The sequence below is a fragment of the Myotis nattereri genome (genome assembly GCF_964212035.1).
Source record: "Myotis nattereri genome assembly, chromosome: 6".
NCBI lineage: Eukaryota > Metazoa > Chordata > Mammalia > Chiroptera > Vespertilionidae > Myotis > Myotis nattereri.
The window spans coordinates 59,626,357-59,646,603 of record NC_138081.1 but is presented as its reverse complement, the minus strand read 5'-3'; the positions used below and the strand labels follow the sequence as shown (position 1 = coordinate 59,646,603).

Below are 20,247 nucleotides of genomic sequence, written 5' to 3'. Positions count from 1 at the left end.
TTGTAGGCATGATTCTCTTAGGAGTAGCCAGATTTCTCAGATTACTTAAAATAGAATCAGATTAAAGCTATTTTTGTGTAATACAGTTCCATTTTCTTCTGCTCCCTTGGACCCAATTTATGCCAGATTGTAGTTTAAAGCACATCTCACTTTAGGTTAAAGGGTACTGCGGCTTTAGTGTAAAGGACGTATTGCTTTAAATTAAGACTTCCAAGTGGCACTGATGCATTCATAGTTTCTTTGACCAGTGGCCATCTGGTAACCATGTTTTCTCAGTCTGTTCAGCTGCTTGCTTATTAAATTTACTCTAACAACCCAAGAAGCCCTGTTCCGGTGGTTCAAAAGGTTGTTTCCTTTGTGTTTGGGAGTAAAGTGATCCTGCTGGAATGGGAAGACGCCAGAGCGGGTGGGAAGACCCGAGTGCTAGTTCTGGTTTTGTCACTCACAAGCAGGATGCCCTGTGGCAGGTCATTTACCTGTTACAGGTCTTCTTTCTCATACGTGGAATATTCAGGGCTGGCTTGTTTCTACAGTAAGACTATCATCTGTCATTCATTCATTCACATGACAGTAGCCCTGCGGCGCGCTAGGCTTTAGTCAGGGGAAGACATGGGAACATCTCCGTTCGGTTCTTGAGGATCTTTGAATTTGCAGGATTGATAAAAATGCAAACAATTGCCCATTATGTGGTTTGATAAGTGCCTTTCAGATCTGTACTGTTTTGTGTGGTGGGGTTTTTTGGGGGGAGGGAGGGTTGTTTCTCATTTTATTTTTCCTTATTCGTGTTACCAGAATCCTACGGTTTATTTATTTATGTTTAATGGTTCTTGAAAGGGTTAAGTGGGGGTTTCATGAAGATACCAAATAGATTATGAATAATTAATTCAAAAGAGTATATATATATATATATATATATATATATATATATATACTGTAGCATGGATTTTAATACTCTCCAGTTCCTTCTCACCAAGAAACTCATAACCCTAAGCCTCATGGCCAAGGGAAAGTGGCTGTGGTCCAGCCTGGGCCCATCTCACAGGGTACTCAGCCCAGCCCTGATAGTCTACATGGGGTATCTTTTTCCTGTGACGAGTCCTGATTACTAAGCTCTAGGCTGGATTTAGCATTTCCCCAAGTTATAGCCTTGACTTCTAGGATGGGTTTATTTCTGTCCGGCAGGTACTAGGGATTGCTGTAGCTCTCTGTCTCTCTCACTTGAACATCTTTCAGCCACATGCTGGGCAGTCTCCTGCTGCCCTGTGGGTTGGAGTGTGCAGTCCTTTTTGGTGGATTTCTGCAAACCATGACACTTCCTGGGTAAAGCCATTGCCCAATCTGTGGTACAGGCTTGGTACAGGCGTTAGAAGGGTGTGTAGGGTGAGTGGGGAACACGGGAGGATGGGAGTAATTTCATTAGGAGCAGAAGATAATATGTGAGTTGAGCCTGGAAGTTGGCCAGTTGAATAAGGTAGAAAGGACATTCCTAGCTTTATGACTAAAATAAAGCCATAGTTATGTGGGGCTGAATGGTCATGACATGGCATGTTTGTAGGACGGCAGGAAGGCCACTGTGAACAGAGCATCCATGGATGGACGAGCTTGGATGGGGGTTGAGAAGTAAGAGCGGGGCAGGTTTCATGGACTCTGCCTGTTGTGTGTACAGGAGTCTACATTTTATCCTGAAGGCAACAGGCACGTTGTTGAACCGTAAGAGCAAAATATTGAATAGTAACAGTGGCCTGTCTGGGCTCTCTTTTTCGAGCTCTTGGGGAGGTGAGGAATGATTTGCAAACTTAAATGAGGATTTAGATGCTGCATCACTTGAATTCAGGAGCTGTGGCTATCCGCACTATTTAGGATATTGTGTGGTGAAAGAAAAGGGGGGAGGAGGCGCTTGGCTGCTGGGATGGTAGCTGGGATTGTTTTGGGGTGTTCTCTTCCTGGTTGCTAATGTCGGCTCAGTAACTGACCTCAGTCTGGTTTAGATGGCAACACTGGTTCTGAGTAGATGAGGCTGCTTCCTGGTGGTAAACGCTGCCGTTCAGAGGCAGCATGCTGTAGGACACATTGGGTTCTCAGTCAAGGTCCAGCTGTCCACCTGCCAGGTTGCACCTGACCCAGCTCATTGGCAAGAGGTTCAGTACACAGGCTTTTGGGTTGCCTCGGAGTGGGTCACAGTCCTACCTTATTAGCCACCTGACCTTAATTGCTGTAGCTCTCTCCAGCTTCCGTTTCCACGCCGGGGAAACTGTGTCCTCACAGTGAGGACAAATGAGATAACGTGGTTGTCGTCTGTGGCGCAGTCGTGAGCTCACAGCAAATATGTGGCCTTTACTCTTACTAAGCTCTCGGAATTGCTTCCCATAATCTGTAAAATAGGAATATTTAAAACATTGGGCACAACAGTGTGGATATCCAGTAAAGGTTTATTGCTTTGGGTTTAGCACTTGGCAACACCTTCACTTAGTCATAAAACTGTCACAGTTTTGAAAACTACCCTTTGAAAAGTTAAGTCTCTGGACGTGTCAGAGTTTTAGGAACACATTTCACGCGTCTGATCTGTCCCCTCCGAGGAGTATTTGGAGGAAAGCTGTTGGCAGATTGTTTTTAGTCCCAGCTCTGGATCTGAACTCGGTATGGCCCTGGGCGTGTCGCCCCACCTTGTTCCTGCCATGCCTCACTCCTAAAAATGTGGAATTGGAAGATCCTCTACAGCAGCGGTCCTCAACCTGTGGGTCGCGACCCCTTTGGGGGTCGAACGACCCTTTCACAGGGGTCGCCTAAGACCATCGGAAACACATACATAATTACATATTGTTTTTGTGATTAATCACTATGCTTTAATTATATTCAATTTGTAACAATGAAATTGGGGGTCACCACAACATGAGAAACTGTATTAAAGGGTCGCGGCATTAGGAAGGTTGAGAACCACTGCACTACAGGATTCTTTATCTGGTTTCTTATTGTCAGGGAAAGGAAGGTTGTTGTTTTAAGCATAATTTATAACCACTTCAAGGTGTGTAAAATGTAAAAGACTTGAGGATGAGAAGATTAATAGCCTTCATTCAGTTGTGACAGCTAAAATGTTGAGGCCTTAGGTAAGGATTGAACATTGGTGTGTGTGTTTTCCCCCTGAAAATTGGCAATTTTATGAAGACTCATCAGGAGAGGTTTCAGTCTGGTTTTATGTCCCTCGCACTGGTCAGTCAAGGCTTGATGAGAGCAGGTCCCGGGTGTTCCACCTTACCTGCCCATCCTTCCAGGTGTCATTTCCCCAGGTGTGTCCCCCCTTCCCAGCGGAGGAGGACAGGTGCAGACCCTTTGCATCCTGGTGGCCTGGGCTTTTATGCTCAGGGATATCCTTCTCAATTGGCAGCAGCCGCACTGGAACTTTGACCCGAAGTAGAAACAGCAGGTTGCTGTCTTCCAGGAGGGTGTCTGCTTTCCTTAGGGCAGTGGTCGGCAAACTGCGGCTCTTGAGCTACATGCAGCTCTTTGACTCCTTGAGTGTGGCCACGAAGTTTCAATCGCACTGTACGTGCATGCCCGCACGTGGTATTTTGTGGAAGAGCCACACTCAAGGGGCCGCAGTTTGACCACTGCCTTAGGGAATAGCCCCTACCGTCTGGTGTGATAAAAGGGAGCAAGAAGACCGGTTAAAGATTCATCTGAGATGGTGGGGGTCTTCCGGACGACCTTCTAGGAGAAGCCTTAACTGGAATGTTGGAGTTGTTCAGAGAGACTTGATTGGAAAGATGTTGTCAATGGCGATTCGGTTATCTAGATTAACCAGGATGGTCTGATGTGGGAGGTTTTATAATGATTTTTACCTTTGCAAAATGTCTTTTGGCATTATCACCTGAGGAGGGGTGACTCCAGATGGCTGCTCTAGACTCGGACAGTCTCTGAATCCAGGCCCAGAAATCTGGGCTTCGCAGACACCACCCTCAGCCAGGCCGGCTCACACTAAGCAGTTTTATTTCTATCAGAGTAGTTATGCCTCCTTTTATGAACAGTGAAAGAAAGCATTTCATAACAATACACAAAAGGGAAGAAAGGCTTCAGTTTGGAAGTGCTCCTTCATTGCATTTAAGTCAGCCTTTTCAGTGAGAATCAGCTGATGTCAATTAGAGTCATTATAGCTACACATTAGTAAGTTTCTTGTTGGCAGTTCAGACAGCAAAGCAAAACCGATCATATTACATATTGTAGGGGGATTTTCTAACAGTGAGCAGGCTTAGGGAGAACAGGAAAATAGGCACCTGGCCGTGCCCTCTGTCATTCCCGCTGCTTTGTGTAATTCTGTGCTGTGCCCCTGACAGCACGTTTCGGGTTTCTTTAGCATGGCAGCAGCCTTGGGTTGGTGTACAGACAGAGCTGCTTCCTGTCCTGACCTTTCGTCTTTCTTCCCTCTCCAGTAAAACATTCCTTTCATGAAGGGTGGCTTGACGCCTTTGAGAATATGCCAACTCTGATTCATGTGGCAATTTGGGCACAAGCAGTTGCCAGTGAGCCAATCAGGGTGTTTTTGTCTATCTCTCCATCACATTCAGAAAATACTAATTTAGTTGGGGATAGACACTAATTATCTACTAACGCATTTTGTCTTTTGCAGGTGCAGGATTATCATGGGCATAAAATTTCTGACCCTTATGCTTGGCTTGAAGACCCAGACAGCGAGCAGACAAAGGTAATCGGGGCTTATAATTAAAGTTTCAACAGCCTTAGTGGCTAGCACCAAACTGTAGGCATTGGTAACCATGGCTGTTCCTTCCTGCCCTTTCTGCCGTGGTATGGTGGATGGGTGACTATTATTGTAAGTACTACCACTTTATGTCAAACGATTCATGAGAAAAGTTGAAAGCACTTTCAGCCCCAGAGAAGATCAAGTAACTGTTTTGCATAATGTTTATGGTTTATAGTGACACTGATGAACCAACTATTTGATATAAAAATATTAGAAAGAAAACTGATTAAAAGAAAAAAAAAGAAAACCTAGAGAAAAATAATCTGAAGAAAACAATTGCCTAACGTATTTTTTCCCCTAAAGAAAGAAAAACTTATAATTGAACAAGTATCAGGTCTTGAAAACTAAATGCTGATTTTAGATTATTTACTGATTTTAATGCAGCAACAACAAAATGAATGAAATGATAAGTAAAATAGTAAATATCTTCTTTTTTAAAATATATTTTATTGATTTTTTACAGAGAGGAAGGGAGAGGGATAGAGAGTTAGAAACATCAAAGAGAGAGAAATATTGATCAGCTGCCTCCTGCACACCTCCTATTGGGGATATGCCTGCAACCAAGGTAGATACCCTTGACTGGAATCGAACCTGGGACCCTTCAGTCCGCAGGCCGACGCTCTATCCACTGAGCCAAACAGGTTAGGGCGTAAATATCTTCTTATATTTTATAGAAGTAAGGGGTGAGGCAGAGAATTTTCTTCTCTGTTGGAAAACATAAAGCTTTCCTATTATTTTGGAGAAACACGTAGTATTTTGAGTTGAAGTCTCATTTCATTAAAAAGCTACCTCTAAATGCTATGTTCCTCAGGTATTGTTTCTTCCTTGAAGTGCCCAGGACTTGTCCCTTGGGATTCCTCATGTACATATACCATTCGTGGTTAATTAAGTTCGCCTGGGTGAGGGAAGAGTGTTTCTCAGCCCACTTCAAGTTCTTTGACTCTTATTTATAACTATATTTACCTATTAATACATAAGAATGTATTTACAGTTTATGCTCACCACTAATATGCTCACCACTCAGAAGTTTACTTGAGCTTCTTTAGAATCCCAGAATATTTACTGTTCTTTTCAACAACGAAAAATGTTCAGTGCACTCTGAAATTTTGCAGACCAGCTTCTGAAAAGCCTGTGTCTTCGTACCTCCTGTATTTGTGGTCCCTTGATGCTGTATACACCACTGTTCTCTGGAGAACTGAACTCGGATTTCCAAGGCCGTTCAGATTTGCCAGGAAAATACTTTATCCTGGTGTGACTCTGGCAGTGGGATTGGGTTCCTCCCTTGCACAGCTCCTGGCTGGGGAGTAAAAATTCCAGTGTATCCTTGGAAAAGAGCTTGACGGGGAAAGGAGTGGGGTTAGCTGGGCGAGAGACTGTGGAAGAGGAAAAGTAGAGGCAGGAAGAGGTTGCTCCTACTCGAGTAAATCCCACGCCATCTCTTTCTTCCTGCATTCCCACGTGCTCTCTCGCCTGCCTCCTTTTCCCCACCCTCACATATCCTTTCTGGCATTTCTTTTCTGGTACAAATGGTGGCAAGAGACCACCAGATACAGGAGGAGCTACCGGTAAGACAGGACTGCAGAAACGACTACAGCTTCTTCCCTATCCCTTGTCCGTAAAAGTAAGCACTGCACCATTTTTGAGACTTTGCAATGGTTTTTACTTCTATCTCTAATCCTCCTCCCCTCCCTTTCCTGGGTGAGAATGGTATTTGGACTTTTCCTTTTTCTTTTCATGAAACACAGGGTTATAGAGGTGGGTGGGTAGAGATTTCTAGATGAGAAACAGATGGGTATCTTAAGGAGCAGGCAAAGGCTCTACCTCGGCAGGGAAGGCTAGGAGGACCAGGGAGCAGATGTGGGGCTGCCTCCTCACCTGGAACCTGCCACAGGCCACCTTGATGGTCCAGCATTGGGCCGAGCTGGGACAGGTTGACCCTGGGAATGGAGAATCACAGGCAGCTGCATAACCGGTGATGAACGGAGGGCTCCCGCAAAGGGAGCGAACCTCTTGTGCACCCCCTGGAAAGCCTTCCCCAAGGACTGTCTCTAGGATGAGGTCTCAAGTACAACCTGGATTTCTTCGGTCTTTGATGGTGATGGAGTCATTCAGCAATGTCAGAATAGCCCAGTTTTGGTTTATGTGTTAATGAATGCACACTTTGCTATTCCTTAATTAATAATTGCTGGTCCTGTGGTTAACAAGCCACTCATTAGTAGATGAGACTTGGGTGATTAGCGATTTTACAGTCAACCTTTGATGGAACTAATGCCCATACACTTTTATTTTCGCGGTGTATGTTTATCGGATGCTTACTGAGTGCCAGGCACTTCACTGGTAGCTTTGCCTGCGCTATCTCATTTCATTCTCAAACTCTAAAATATGTTTTTTTATTTTCCCCATCTTACAAATGAAGAAATTGAGTTACTGAGTGATTACGTAATATGTTCAAGGTCATTCAGCTAGTAAGTGTAGAACTGGTATTGGAACCCAGGTAGGCCAGGTTGTTTCAACTTTAGATGTAAGAAGAGGACTTGGGGTATATTAGCTTTGGGAATACAAGCGGCAGAAACATATTCATGCCCTGGGACGTGATAGGTCCTCCTGTGTGGGCTCACCTGCCCACACCCGCCAGCCTGTTTGGCAGGAACCTCAGGTGTCAGAGGGCCGTGCAAGCTCATCTTTCCCTCGGTATCCTCCGTGCACACCTCTCTCACTTCTCTGTAAACAGGCTTGTTGTTGACAAAAGCTGATACGTCATCTGGGATCTGATGAGTTGAGTTTGGGTCTTAGACTGAAAAGGTAGGGTACATTTTTCTAATGAGCAGAAGAGCAGCACGAACATTTCCTACTCATAGTTATTCGCGTGTACAAAAAGGTGTGCTAGCCATATACCTTAGGGTAAAAAGGAGAATCTTCACATTGCTTCCAAAATAAAGAAAAAGCTACTTGTTGTATTTATACTATAGCCCTTTACACTAAGATCTGAAGTGCTATCAGTAGTTCTTTGATTTAATCCATAGTTAATATGGGTTATCTAATTCTGACAGTGCCTGGCATGTAAGGCTTTATCCTTTGAAAGGGAATATCAGAGCAGACTTGTACCTTAGAAAATTCTCTAAAGCGAGGGACGGGGAGTTGAATCTGGATGAATCCTATCAAGCTTTCAAAGCCCATGTAAGCATATTTTATAGCAAATGTTCCAGATTGTGGGAGATCCTACACAACTTAATTGATTCTTTGGAATAAATCCAACCTTGATATGAAAACTTATCAGAGGTGCTTTGTAAAGAGGAAATAGTAGACCCATGCTGCTCAGTAGATATATAATACCAGTCACATATAATTACAATTTTTCTTATAGCCATATTTTAAAAAGTAACAAGAAACAGGTGCAAATAATTGTAATGTATTTATTTAATCTAGTACAGTTGGCCCTTGAACATTGCAGGAGTTAGTTGTGCCGACCCCTAAGCAGTTCAAAATCTATGAATAACTTTTGATCTTTGGGAGTTGGATTTAGGACCCCTTACCCTCCCAAACTGCAGATTCCAAACTATGGATTGAAAATACTGTTTTCTGTCCTCGGTTGTTTGAATCTGAGAATGCAAAACCCATGATTCAGAGAGTGACAGTATATTTATTGAAAAAAATTCACATATAAATGGACCCATGCAGTTCAAATTTGTGTTGTTGAAGGGTCAACTGCATACGCAAAAATATTAACATCTTAACATGTAGTTAGTAAAAAGTTCTAAGGTATTGTACATTCCTTTTTCAAACTAAATTTTGAAATCCAGTGTACGTTTTACACTCATACCACCTATCAGTTCAGACCAGCCACAGGTGCTCAGTAGCTACATGTGGCTAAAAGGAAATTTTAAAAAGAAATTAAAGAAAATCTAAAAGCCTAACTTGGAATAATAGTGCATTAACAAGATGACATCTCAATCAAAACAACAACCTAAACAGTTGGCTTAACTGTCTCTGTTACCACTATTTTTATGTTTGCAAAGCTCTGACCAGTGCAATAAAAACTGAACCAAAATATGGACAGCAAAAATAAAATGATCATTAATTGTAGATGATGTCATTGTGTATCTAGGCAACCTAAGATTTCCAACTTAAAATTTAGTAGAATTAATTAAATCAATAGCGTGACTATGTACTAAGTAAATCTAACATCAGTAGCACTCATATATACGGTCAATAATGAAAAATTAGACCTGTCTGATAGCAACAGCAAAAAGCAAATACTAGGGAATAAAGAAGAGATTTCAAGTCTACTGGGAGAGTGCTGTCATGTCTGCTCTATGGAGGTCTAGAAAAGGGCCAGTTGGGGGCATTATTTATAGTAGTGAAACATTGGAAATGATGCGCATTTCCAGCAATAGGGTAGTGCTTGAGCAGAATGTGGTGAATCTGCTTGGTGAAATCATATGTGCAGTTGTGAAAATGTTGGGTTATACAGGTTGATAAGATGAAAAAGTACTTCTGATAGAATAGTAAGTGGGAAGAGGATACAAGATTGCAGTGCTCCGAATGATTACAACTTTAAAAACGATCTTAGTAAAAATGATTCTAGGAGGATTTATGTGGAAATACAAACTAAAGAACAAAACTGAGATAAAGGGAACGCTCTGGTTTCAAAGCACTGTGGGTATCTCCTCACTATTACATATTCTAGAAGTGTCTGAACGTAGAGAGACTTCGCTGGTGTGAAGTGGGAAGCTTCAGCATGAGGGGCCAGTGAGGGAGGATTGCAGTCAGTACAGTGCCTCGAGGACTGGATGGGCAGATCCAACAGGCAGTTAACCCATACTACTCATTCAACAGGCATTTCCAGCGTGTCCTTTGCAGCTCGTCGGAGGAAGTTTGTAGTGTCTTGTTGTACCCCAATATTTTGCCACTGAGGTAATTTGAGCCTCCATTCTACTAATAACTAGACTGCCCCATTCCCCATCCATGATATTAACATGTGGGTGGTTGACTTCCTAATTTTTAACTGCCTAAAATTCCCTCTAGTTTCCTGTTTCAAACAAGTGAGCGAACCCCAAAGCCCACGCTCTGCCTTAGCTCTTTTTTCTTCCCTCAGTCAGTCTCCAGGCGCCTTCTGGTGTGCCCTGTTCAGATCTTATTTCAGATCTTTCCCCGGGCCATCTCCCTCTCTCCCTCTGCCTGTCCACAAGCCACTCTGCATGCCCCTCAATGTACTCGTGGCGGGAGCCCCCTTCCTCTGTCACCGCTCCCAGTAACATCTCCCATCCATATAAGTTGTTCTCTTCATGATCAGCAGTGGCCCAGGGGCCAAATGCAGAGACTTTAAAATCGTCCCGTGATCTTCCCAGCGCAGATGATCACAGGGCCAGGGGAATCGTATGGACTTTTGTCTCTGCCCACTCTCGGGGCCTTTGGAGCTGCTTGCTTTGCTTTCCTCACGGAGGCGGAGGCGGCAGTTCACTGACAGGTCGCAGAGCGTACTAACTGAGTATGTGTTTTCCTGCCCCTCTGCCCACTGCCATGCATTCGGTCCACTCTGCACCACTATTTGCTGTCCTTCTTGCCAGTGGTAAATTCTCTTGGCATCACTGGGCTTGTTTTGCAGCCCCAAGGTCCAGCTACCTCTTGCGGAGTCTCCCCATCTTACTATTTTTTTGAAGTTTCAGTTTCATAGTTGAATCTTCCAGAATTTGTTACTGAGTTACTGAAGGGGAGATACACAGAGAAGAGAAGAATGATACTACTTTTCAGAGGATAACTGCCTTAATTGTAACTAATTGCTAAGTCTGATTTTCACAGAAACTGTCCTGGGGCTTTGATGCAGGAGGGAACCAACTGTAGAATATCAGATGCATATATGTCAGTGGTTCTCAACCTTGGCTGCACATGAGAATCACCTGGGAATCTTTTTAAAAGCCCTATTTCTGGGCCTCATCCTCCGCAAATTCTGTTTCTTTGTTACTAATGTTGTGGTCCCTCCCCATTGCTTTTGTGGGTCATGAGAGAAGAACTGATTTAGGGAATCAGCTAAAAACAAAACATTTGTTTTTTGTTTATATTCATTCTTTCTAAAAATGTGAAATTACTATTTGTTTCAGAGAGGGTCAAGGAATATACAATATGGGTCTTCCTTCCTAGGACATGCTTTGCTCTCCCTTCCCAGATCCCACTTTGGCTGACTAGTTAGGGGTAGTCCATGACACCTGCCAATAAGGAGCTAGGGCAGTGATGGCGAACCTATGGCGCGCGTGTCAGAGGTGACACGCGAACTCATTTTTTTGGTTGATTTTTCTTTGTTAAATGGCATTTAAATATAGAAAATAAATATCAAAAATATAAATCTTTGTTTTACTATGGTTGCAAATATCAAAAAATTTCTATATGTGACACGGCACCAGAGTTAAGGTAGGGTTTTTCAAAATGCTGACAGGCCGAGCTCAAAAGGTTCGCCATCACTGGGCTAGGGAGAGGAGAAATCCTTGTCTTGCAGGGTAGGAAACCTGGAAATTTTACCTTTCTCTTCCCCTGTCCCCACGCTGTTTCTTTCCTTGGCAGGGAAGGTTTAAATCTTTAAGGACGTCTGATCATCTCTAGGATGTTTAGGTAGCCTCAGATTTCTGTGTAGGTATTTCATGTCACCGTTTAGGGAGGTCAGCAGCTGTTTTTATGTGTCCTTTCTGACTATTATGAAATTTTGGTTTTTTGTTTGTGTCTTGCTTTTGTTTTCATTCTTTAAGGTCAGCCCTAAAAGCGTGTAGCGTGAGGAGTTTCTGCTCAGTTCTGGCACCAGTGTGGCCTAGCTCTCCCTGCACAGTGTCTTCCCTAAGGGGAACAGAGCCAGCGTGAGCGGAGCTATGGGGAGTGAGGGGAGCAACGAATTCTCTGTCCAGTTGCATTTACTCAGGGAGCCACGGTGCTGTCATCTGTAGAACCAGCCAGAGAAAGCTTGTTCCCAGGACTTCCATTACCGTGAAGTTCTAGTTCAATGTCTCTAAGCCAAAGACAGCAGATACAGCCTCGGGACTGAGGAATACATTCATTCAAAGTGTAAATGGATGGTTCAGTGTATGATGTGCTCTGAAGACTTTCAGACAAGCTGTGAATATCCATTTTATGAATAGTTCCTTCATCCTGTGAGCTCTGCAGGCATTTGGGATGGTATTTCTGTTGGGAGGCAAGGTGAAGGAATAGAGGATTTTGCCAGGTGGGACCAGAAGTCAAAACACACAGATCGTAGCCCTTGGTCCTTCATATTCTTGTTCAGTGAGCATAGTAAGCAACGATACCTGGATGCATTTTCTTCATCTATAAAATGCATATAATCATACTCAGTTCATCTAGATAAGGCGTTAAGGACACCCAACTGAGTGAATGCATATAAAGATTCCTTTGCTGTACCAGCAATGGTCTGTACAAACAAATAGTGCTGCTTGGGCACTCCTGCGTACATGTATTGGGGTATAGACCTTCAGGCTCTAGTCCTCCAATTGCTTCGTGAGAATGTTGAACTTTAAAGACTTAATTTTCATCCATGAAACTAAGCAGGACTTTCCTTTTGAATTCTAGGGGGGTTTTTGTGTGTGTGTTTTGTTTTGTTTTTACAAAAAGACAACGTTCTGAGTACTGTTTGTGTGTGTGTGTGTGTGTTTTAATGGTCCTATGACTTCTGAGTGTTGCTTCATTGTTCCCAGGCATGATGACTAAACTAGGCCAGGAGTACCTTAAAGCAAAGCTGTGTGGTAGCGTTACTTTTAATTGCTGCCTTCTGAACCCCATAGGCAAGGCTGTGAGACGCCCATTAAGGTTTCATTAAGAACCTGGATCATCATCCCTTCTCTAGTGGAAGCGGGAAATGCTTTAGGTAAATATGTTACCCTGTATTATTTCAATCTTCAAGACGTCTTGTCTGAGGTCTTAAATGTCTCACCAGCTCCACCGGAAATGCTTGGCCTCATTATCATTTGTAAATGGACATCTCATAAATCCACAGTTGAAATATTTGTTTAGGCAACAACTTATTTTTTGATCTGTGGATGAGATAATTGTCAAAAGTGTGAGGGAGTGCCCTAACCGGTTTGGCTTAGTGGATAGAGCGTCGGCCTGCGGACTGAAGGGTCCCAGGTTCGATTCCGGTCAAGGGCATGTACTTTGGTTGTGGGCACATCCCCAGTAGGGGGTGTGCAGGAGGCAGCTGATCGATGTTTCTCTCTCATCGATGTTTCCAGCTCTCTATCCCTCTCCCTTCCTCTCTGTAAAAAATCAATAAAATATATTTTTTTAAAAAAGTGTGAGGGAGGGCGTTACTGATACTGGGTCAGCTTTTTCTAAGCACTGCGTGCTTCCTTTTTCTGTCTCCTTTGTTTGCCTTCTGCAACAAGGTTTTTGATGTAAGCAGTAGACACTGACTGTGGCCAAGTTAAGCTCACAGGGAATTTACGACAAGCAGAGGCGGCCAGCTCCTGGAACAGACTGAGGAGGCCAGGGTGGGACAGGCAGGGAGCAGGTAGTTTTAGGACTGCAGGGCAGGAATTTCCACTTTTCACTCAGCACTGCGAATGGCATGAGTGATCTCCAGTCATTCAACCCTCTTCCACTTGTTCAAGTGACTGTGCCCCAGGGAGGGAGTTCTGATCGGCCGAGCTCCAGATGACTGCTCACTCCTTGGCTGTTCTGCTGGGAATAAGAAAAGATTTGGTAGAAGCCACAAGGCCCCTCTTTCGGAGTTCCCATCCTGCTAAGAAGGGAGGACACCAGGGAAGGAGAGTGGATGCTGGCCACCCCACATGCCACAGTTCCACTGGTTTCATTCTCTCTTCCTTCTCTGTGTGTGCTTGGTCCCTCCCTCTGTTCCCCTGCCCTAAGTTTACCTGTGTGCCCACTGAGAACTCAGTTAAATGGGAGAGAGGGCAGAAAAGAAGGAATACACTGTCATAGGCAAGACAGATGTGGCCATTGCCGACATGGCGTTCAATACCAGCCTAGGAGGACCAGATGGGAGACGAGCAAGCCACTTAACTTTTGAGCTGCCAGAGGTCAGTGCCGCAAAGAGGCGGAGCCACATCTTAGCTAGAAGCTAGGTATCTGGCCTTGTTTGCTCACCATCGTTTTAGGAAAACAGACCCTAAACCACCGATTTAATGCTGAAGTGCTGGTGTACATTTAGCATTGATATTTTCCCTGTAGGCAGCTGCTCAGCTTTGGTTTCCTTCACCTACCGTTTCTGAGAAATGCTGGTATCAGGTATGCATCTTTGGGAAGAACTAGCAATTAAAGAACTGAGATAACTCTGACTTCTCCCAGGCTCTTTCTTTTCCGTTCTTCCTCTATACTTAGGTCCCTACAATCCACTCACCACCCCATTCTGCCATGTCCGGGGGAGAAAGCTCTCGGGCCTAGACATCGCCTGGCCACTGCTCAGCCTTTCCCAGCTCTACTCCTGGAGCATCTAATTTTGGTGGGAATCTGTTTCCCAAGCACCTCACCAGGTGATTCTTAAAGTCCAGAAAGCTTGGGAAACCTGCTCTAGAGAATGCTTAGACATGATCGGGGCCAGATAATAACACCTTTGATTATTACGAGGCCCACTTTCAAGGGGCTGAAGTTTTAGTAGATGCCTCAGTGTTTACAGCATCTTTGTAAATTAGAGGGTAAGGGGGGGGGCAGTGTTTATGGCTCTTAATTTTTCTTCTTGGGGGAAACGAAGGCTTATGCCATAATAAAGGCATCCTGGACTCTTCTGTATAATATTGGTGCTCTGACCATTGGAATCGAATCTCTATCTAATCATACACAAGATTCTTTGCCGTGCCAGTTCTGACTGTAAAATCTACCTCTCTCTTTGGTTTTATCTCCTTTGACATTGTCCCTGTTTGGCATGCATTGCCACTGAGCTAGATGTTCAGTAGCTTCCTGAATTGTCTCCCTGCTTCCAGAATTTTCTTTCTACCCGTTCCCCCCAGCAATTAATGAGAACCCTTAGAGATCGTGGAACCTGTTTATCATGGGAAGGCAATAGTGTATAGTTATTAAATGAGCGACTTTTAGCTATAGGAAGACAGGTCTGAGTCTTAGCTCTAGAATTTACTAGATGTGTGAGATTGGTCATGGTGTCCAGCAGCTCTAGGTTTCAGTTTTCTGATTTATAATTTGGAGAAAACTGTGTGTGATTGTGGTGAAAATTAAGTGATAGTGTTTTTGAACGATGCAGCTCAGTGGTAGATACAAGTAAGTGCTTGCCATTGCATTTATTATTGAACAGTTCAAATAGCATGGACATTTTCTGTTGAATAATTGAGAGGCCTCATCTGTTGAGCTCTCTGAGGAAAATTCTTTTATTGCAATTTTGGGCTCTTTTCCTCTACTCGCTTTCCTGGTTATTGCTCTGTTCAGATCTTCTTTCTTTTTGGATCAATTTAGTCATTTGTTATTTCCTAGAAAATGGTCTGTATCATTGGGATTTTAAAATTTACTAGCACCTGTTATGCGTGGTATTCTTTAATTATAGAAATTTTACTCTCTCGCTGTCTGTAGTTATATTCTTTATTGTCTCTAATTTTGAGTTACCTGTCATGTCTGTCCCCTTTTTTTTGATTAGTTTAGCCAGTGCTTTGGTAGAATGTGTGGAGTTTTTTCTTCTTTTTTTCTTAAAAAAAGCAGCACTTATTTCTAGGACTTATAAGTTATGCTCCTTTACTTTTCCCATTTATTTTTTTTTCTTCTGTTGTTTTAAAATTGTTTTGTTTGAACGTTTACTTCAATGTCACTCTTTCTCATTTACTGATAAAGTGCCTTTTTCGGGATTCCCCAGCCAACTTCTGGTCGAGTCCACCTCTCCCAGCCTGCTCATATCCGGCCAGCCTCTCCTTGCTCAGCACAACTCCTATAAGAGCTGTATTAGTCAGGACTCGGTGAGCGGTGCCTGAACTCCGACCCAGCTCACACCAGCTCATATAAAAGCACTGTGAAGTGGCTCACAAAATTGATGACCATGGTGTATGTGTCTTTGAGCACAGCCTGATCCAGGAGTGCACGTGATAGTTCTGGACACCTGTCTCTCTTTGTTTCTTAGGTCGCCTGCTTTTCTCTGATGGTTTTATTTTCCAGCATCCTCCTGAGTGGTAGGGAAAGATCCAGTCCTGTGGCCCCAAACCTCATAAGGTGACATAACTTCCTATCTCCCAGTGTTTTATCTGTGGCCCCGCAAAGCATCCTGATTGCTTTGCCTGGGTTCACAACTACTTCATTGACTGCTGCTTATCGGTAAGAATTGAGGAAAGACTGCTTATGAAAATAAACGGGGCTTGCTTATATAAAAGATGTGGAAAGAAGTGATCATAGTTAGCATACAGGTATCAGTAACATTATGACAGATGGTGGTCCAAGTTACCAGGACCCAGAAATGATAAAATCTGATTGAGAGAGAGGGTAAACCCCAAACTGTTTAGCGTATAACTAGCACTTCCTAGAGCCAGCCCCCCCCCCTTTTCTTTTTTTAGCATACTGAGCGCCTCACTGGGACCAGAGGAAATGTCTCAATCACGGTGTGGTCACTGTCCGTCAGCACATGGCACACCCAGGCACCAACACTGTCTCCTGAGCCTAGCCCAGGGACACTCCTGGGTTCCGTGCTGTGGGACTCAGTCAGGTCAGCTACCCCATGAGTGTGGGAGTCACCATAACAAGCCTCTGAACTAGGGGTGGGGAACGTCTGGCCCATGAAATCATTTGGTCTGGCCCTGCCAAGGCGTTAGCGGTGAGTTAAACGTTTGACCAAATATAGCAGGCTGATTTTTAAGTGGGTAATTTTGAATGGCCCTCAAACGATGTTATAAATATCCAAATAGCCCTTGACAGAAAAAAAGGTCCCCTACCCCTGTTCTAGACAAACCACGAGCCTCATCCTGCATGGGTGTCGAGGACCCTGCATCAGTCCCAGGTCTAGGGGAGGGGTGCACTGATGGCCAGCAGAGGTGACAGCCCCGCTCTATCCGAGGGACTTCACAAACGTACCAAACAAAACCAGATGTCAACTCTGAATGTTTTTACCACACCCCATGAACTTCAATTCTTAGTGATCTTTTTTGTTTTTCTATATATTCTCGTTCTAATTTGGATTCCCTCATTGATGCACAGGAATTATTTAAGAGAGGATGCGTATGTGTTTAACTTTTTCATGATTGGGTTTTTAGTTAGGTTTGGATTTGGGGTGCACCTCCCCTCCCTCCTGGCCGAGTTTCTGGTCAGTGGTATATACACTGAAGAACAGAGCTGGTGGGGCCCAAGTTCCAGCTTAGAATGAGCTCCCTGCTAGTGACGAGATTTGAGAACAAGGCTGAATCTCAGGTCAAAATGCAGGTTTCTGCTCCCTTCTGCTTGACAGAAGTTACTAGCCCCGGTGAGGGGACTGGTTTGCCCAGATGGGGACAGGCAAGAGGGTGGGAGACACCTGGTCTGCTAAGTATGTGCAGCTGGAAGCGCCAGGAGCTTCCCTTACCTGAGAGCAGGTGTTCTCAGAACGCAGACATTCTGGGGTTTTGAAGTTAAAAGACAAGCCCAATGAATTCCAGATTTCACAGATTAGAATTGGTATTTCTCCTCTTTGGAAATGAGTTGGGGGTTGGGGGAGGCGGGGAGGCCAGGGAGAGAAAGGCACCTCACTCAGTTGAGGTTAATGGCATTGCGGTCACAGTACTGCTTGGGCTTTAAGGATTCCTTTGTTGTCTGGTGGACCGCTGATTTTTTAAAATATTCAGTGAGAACTGGAAAATAAGGGGCACTCTTTTCTCTTTGAAGTAATGAGTCCTCATATTAGTCTGATAACATGCATTATCCCATTTATAGTCTCAGGGTCTAGGCATGTTTCCTAAAGCCACTGCCTCTGACGTTCTGTTTGACATGACCGACCTCCAGTTTTCTGTGTGGCTGCTCGGCCCTCCTGGCCCTGGGTCCTGCAGCCTCAGGGATCAGTTTTGCCACCTTTTGACTTTTTTTATGGGGTTATCCCTGCCCTTCCAGATCCTGCTAAACTTCCAGCAAGGAGGGGGAGGGTGTGCAAGTGTGCTTCCCCTCTGGCCACCGGGACTGGTGGGATCCTGGTGTTCTTCAGGCCATGTGTGACACCCACACTGCCTTTCTCAGAGCCCCCTGATAGTTGCTTAAACAGTCATCTCTCTCTCTCTCTCTCTCTCTCTCTCTCTCTCTCTCTCTCTCTCTCTCTCACACACACACACACACACACACACACTTGTAGTTTGCAGCAGTGGGATGTAGATAGCACTACCCCAGCTTTTATTGGTATTTGGAGGTGGATACTGGTGCCCGAGTTGGTCTTCTGCCTGGAGCTCCCTCCTGGTCGTCCTGACATGGCCTCTACCCCAGCCCGCCCCGCCTTATCCTGGAAGTAGTGTCCCCTTCATTTGTTCTCCTGTAGCACTTATTCTTATCCTTAATTCATCTTTGTAATTCCATGTTATATAGTCAAGCTGGGGTGTGTGTGTGTGTGTGTGTGTAATGAGTAACTGTGCATCATTTTTATTACATATGTAAGAATTGTACTTGTCAGAGGACTCGAGGTATTTTGTGGATTGAAATACAGGACACGTGAGGACAACTTGAAAAAATTCTTCCTGAAGGCAGTTGGGGTAAAGGAATCTCCAGCTCCCACACCTTGCGACTCTCTGCCGAGGCACTTTGCATTTTTTTTTCTTTAATAGTAAGAATTAAATTACTTGAGGTCCACCCTCTTAAAATTTTATATGTACAATACAGTATCGTTACCCATAGGCACCATATTGCACAGAGATCTCTGGAATTTATTCATCTTGCATAATGGAAACTTCCCTTTGCTTTGAAGTTTTCTAATGATATATGACCAGGATTTCTTTGTTTTGAGCAGCTTTTCTTGGGAAAATGTGTTCGGATTCATCCATAGCTATAGCATCTGAACTGTTGTTGATCCTTTTCAAAAGCCTCTAAAATTTAGAGGCTTTGCTGCAGGTGTGCTCTCAGGTTTCGGTTCTTTTGATAACATCGTGAAGAGTGACTTCAGATGCTAAAACATCTGAGGAACGGAGAGCATTTTAGTTCTCCCCAGCCTGCTTCTCTATCATCATGTAATTCCTCCAGGTTCCTTCCTTTAACCTTTCCCCCAAATTTGTTCTAATTTTTAGACCAAGAAACCAGACTATTAAATCCATAAATGAGCAAGAAGGTATTTTCCTGGTTAAAATGCCAGGAATTTTATTGGCATTCTGTGGAACCCCAGCTTTCACAAAGCCCCTTTACAGAAAGTTTCCCACCACCTTCAGGACAAGGATTTGCCCGAGTTATAAAGCTGTTTACTGTGAAAGAACTTCAGACGTGGAGGAATTTGAACACTGTTTGGTTTTGCGTCTAGGTATTTGACTTGGAAGGGTGCAGTCCTTAAACGCTGCTCTGTTTACAGTCATTGCCTAACACTTGTGGGTGGGAGGTGACAGAATTGGGTGTAATAATCCTAGAGTTATGTGGGTATTTGGTGGCATTGTTATACCTGGCCTAACAGTTTTACGATCATTTTAAACGGGAAGAGCCATGTGTCTGCTTTAGCCTGCGATGGATTCTGTTGCAGCAGTTGTGATTGTGCCACGAGACATGTAAGAGAAGCAACGCAGAATTGAGACATGATCAGAGAACACAGTTCCACCTTTCCAAGGAAAACCCCCCGGCAATCTGTGACTCTTGGACTCACCAAGTCCTCCTAAAGCCAGGCTGTCCTGCAGCCAGGAGAAGGCCTGGATGCAGCCTCATCCACACACAAACCAGAGGACGAGAGATGAAGTTTGTGGCGCCCTCCTCAGAGGGCAGGGTCAGGCCCTTCTGGGAAATCGCTATCAAAACTACACATTACCGTGCGCTGTGCCCATTTTCCCCATCTCACTCCCACTGTAATGGCCATTCCTGCTCTTAGATATCAGCCATTCCATGTGGCTTCTGCTCTCACGGGAGCTGGTCTTAGACTTGTCCCCCCTCCTTTCACAATCCCGGATTAGTGCTGAGGCACCCTAGGTTCTTACTAAATTCTTATTGGTGGTCCAGCACCCCAAGGTGCCTGTCCTGCTCAGCCCAAGCGGGAGAAAGTCAGAGGAGACCCAGGCTGCCCCCCTTATCCCCTGGGTGGGTCTGCTTCATCTCCACACCCCACATCAGACATGGAGTCAGCTCCGGTCACTGTTCAGCTTCAGTCACAATGTCTGGAATAAAGTAATGCAGAGCTATTGCTAACTCACTGCATGACCTTGATCGGCGACTGACCACCTACCTCCATTGCCATGTCTGCCAGGTAGGCATGGCTTTCCTTCCCCCATGAAATCGGGTAATGCTCCTGCACATGCTTAGTAATCTCCAAAATGCTGCCTCTTGAGTGGCTTTGCAACTATGTATCCATTTTGTAACAAAAATCAAAAGCTACTTTCTAACTGCTTAGTTATCAACAGGGTATGCTTGGCTACAACTGG

At 44.3% G+C, this 20,247-nt stretch overlaps 1 protein-coding gene across 1 annotated transcript in view; it reads left to right on the top strand.

Annotated features, from left to right (window-relative positions):
• PREP (prolyl endopeptidase) overlaps positions 1-20,247 on the top strand; it is a 110,220-nt gene that overhangs the window by 1,040 nt on the left and 88,933 nt on the right. Inside the window, exon 2 of the mRNA XM_081094882.1 lies at positions 4,622-4,696. Coding sequence (XP_080951008.1) covers positions 4,622-4,696 — 75 coding nt within the window. The remainder of the gene's footprint in view (positions 1-4,621; positions 4,697-20,247) is intronic.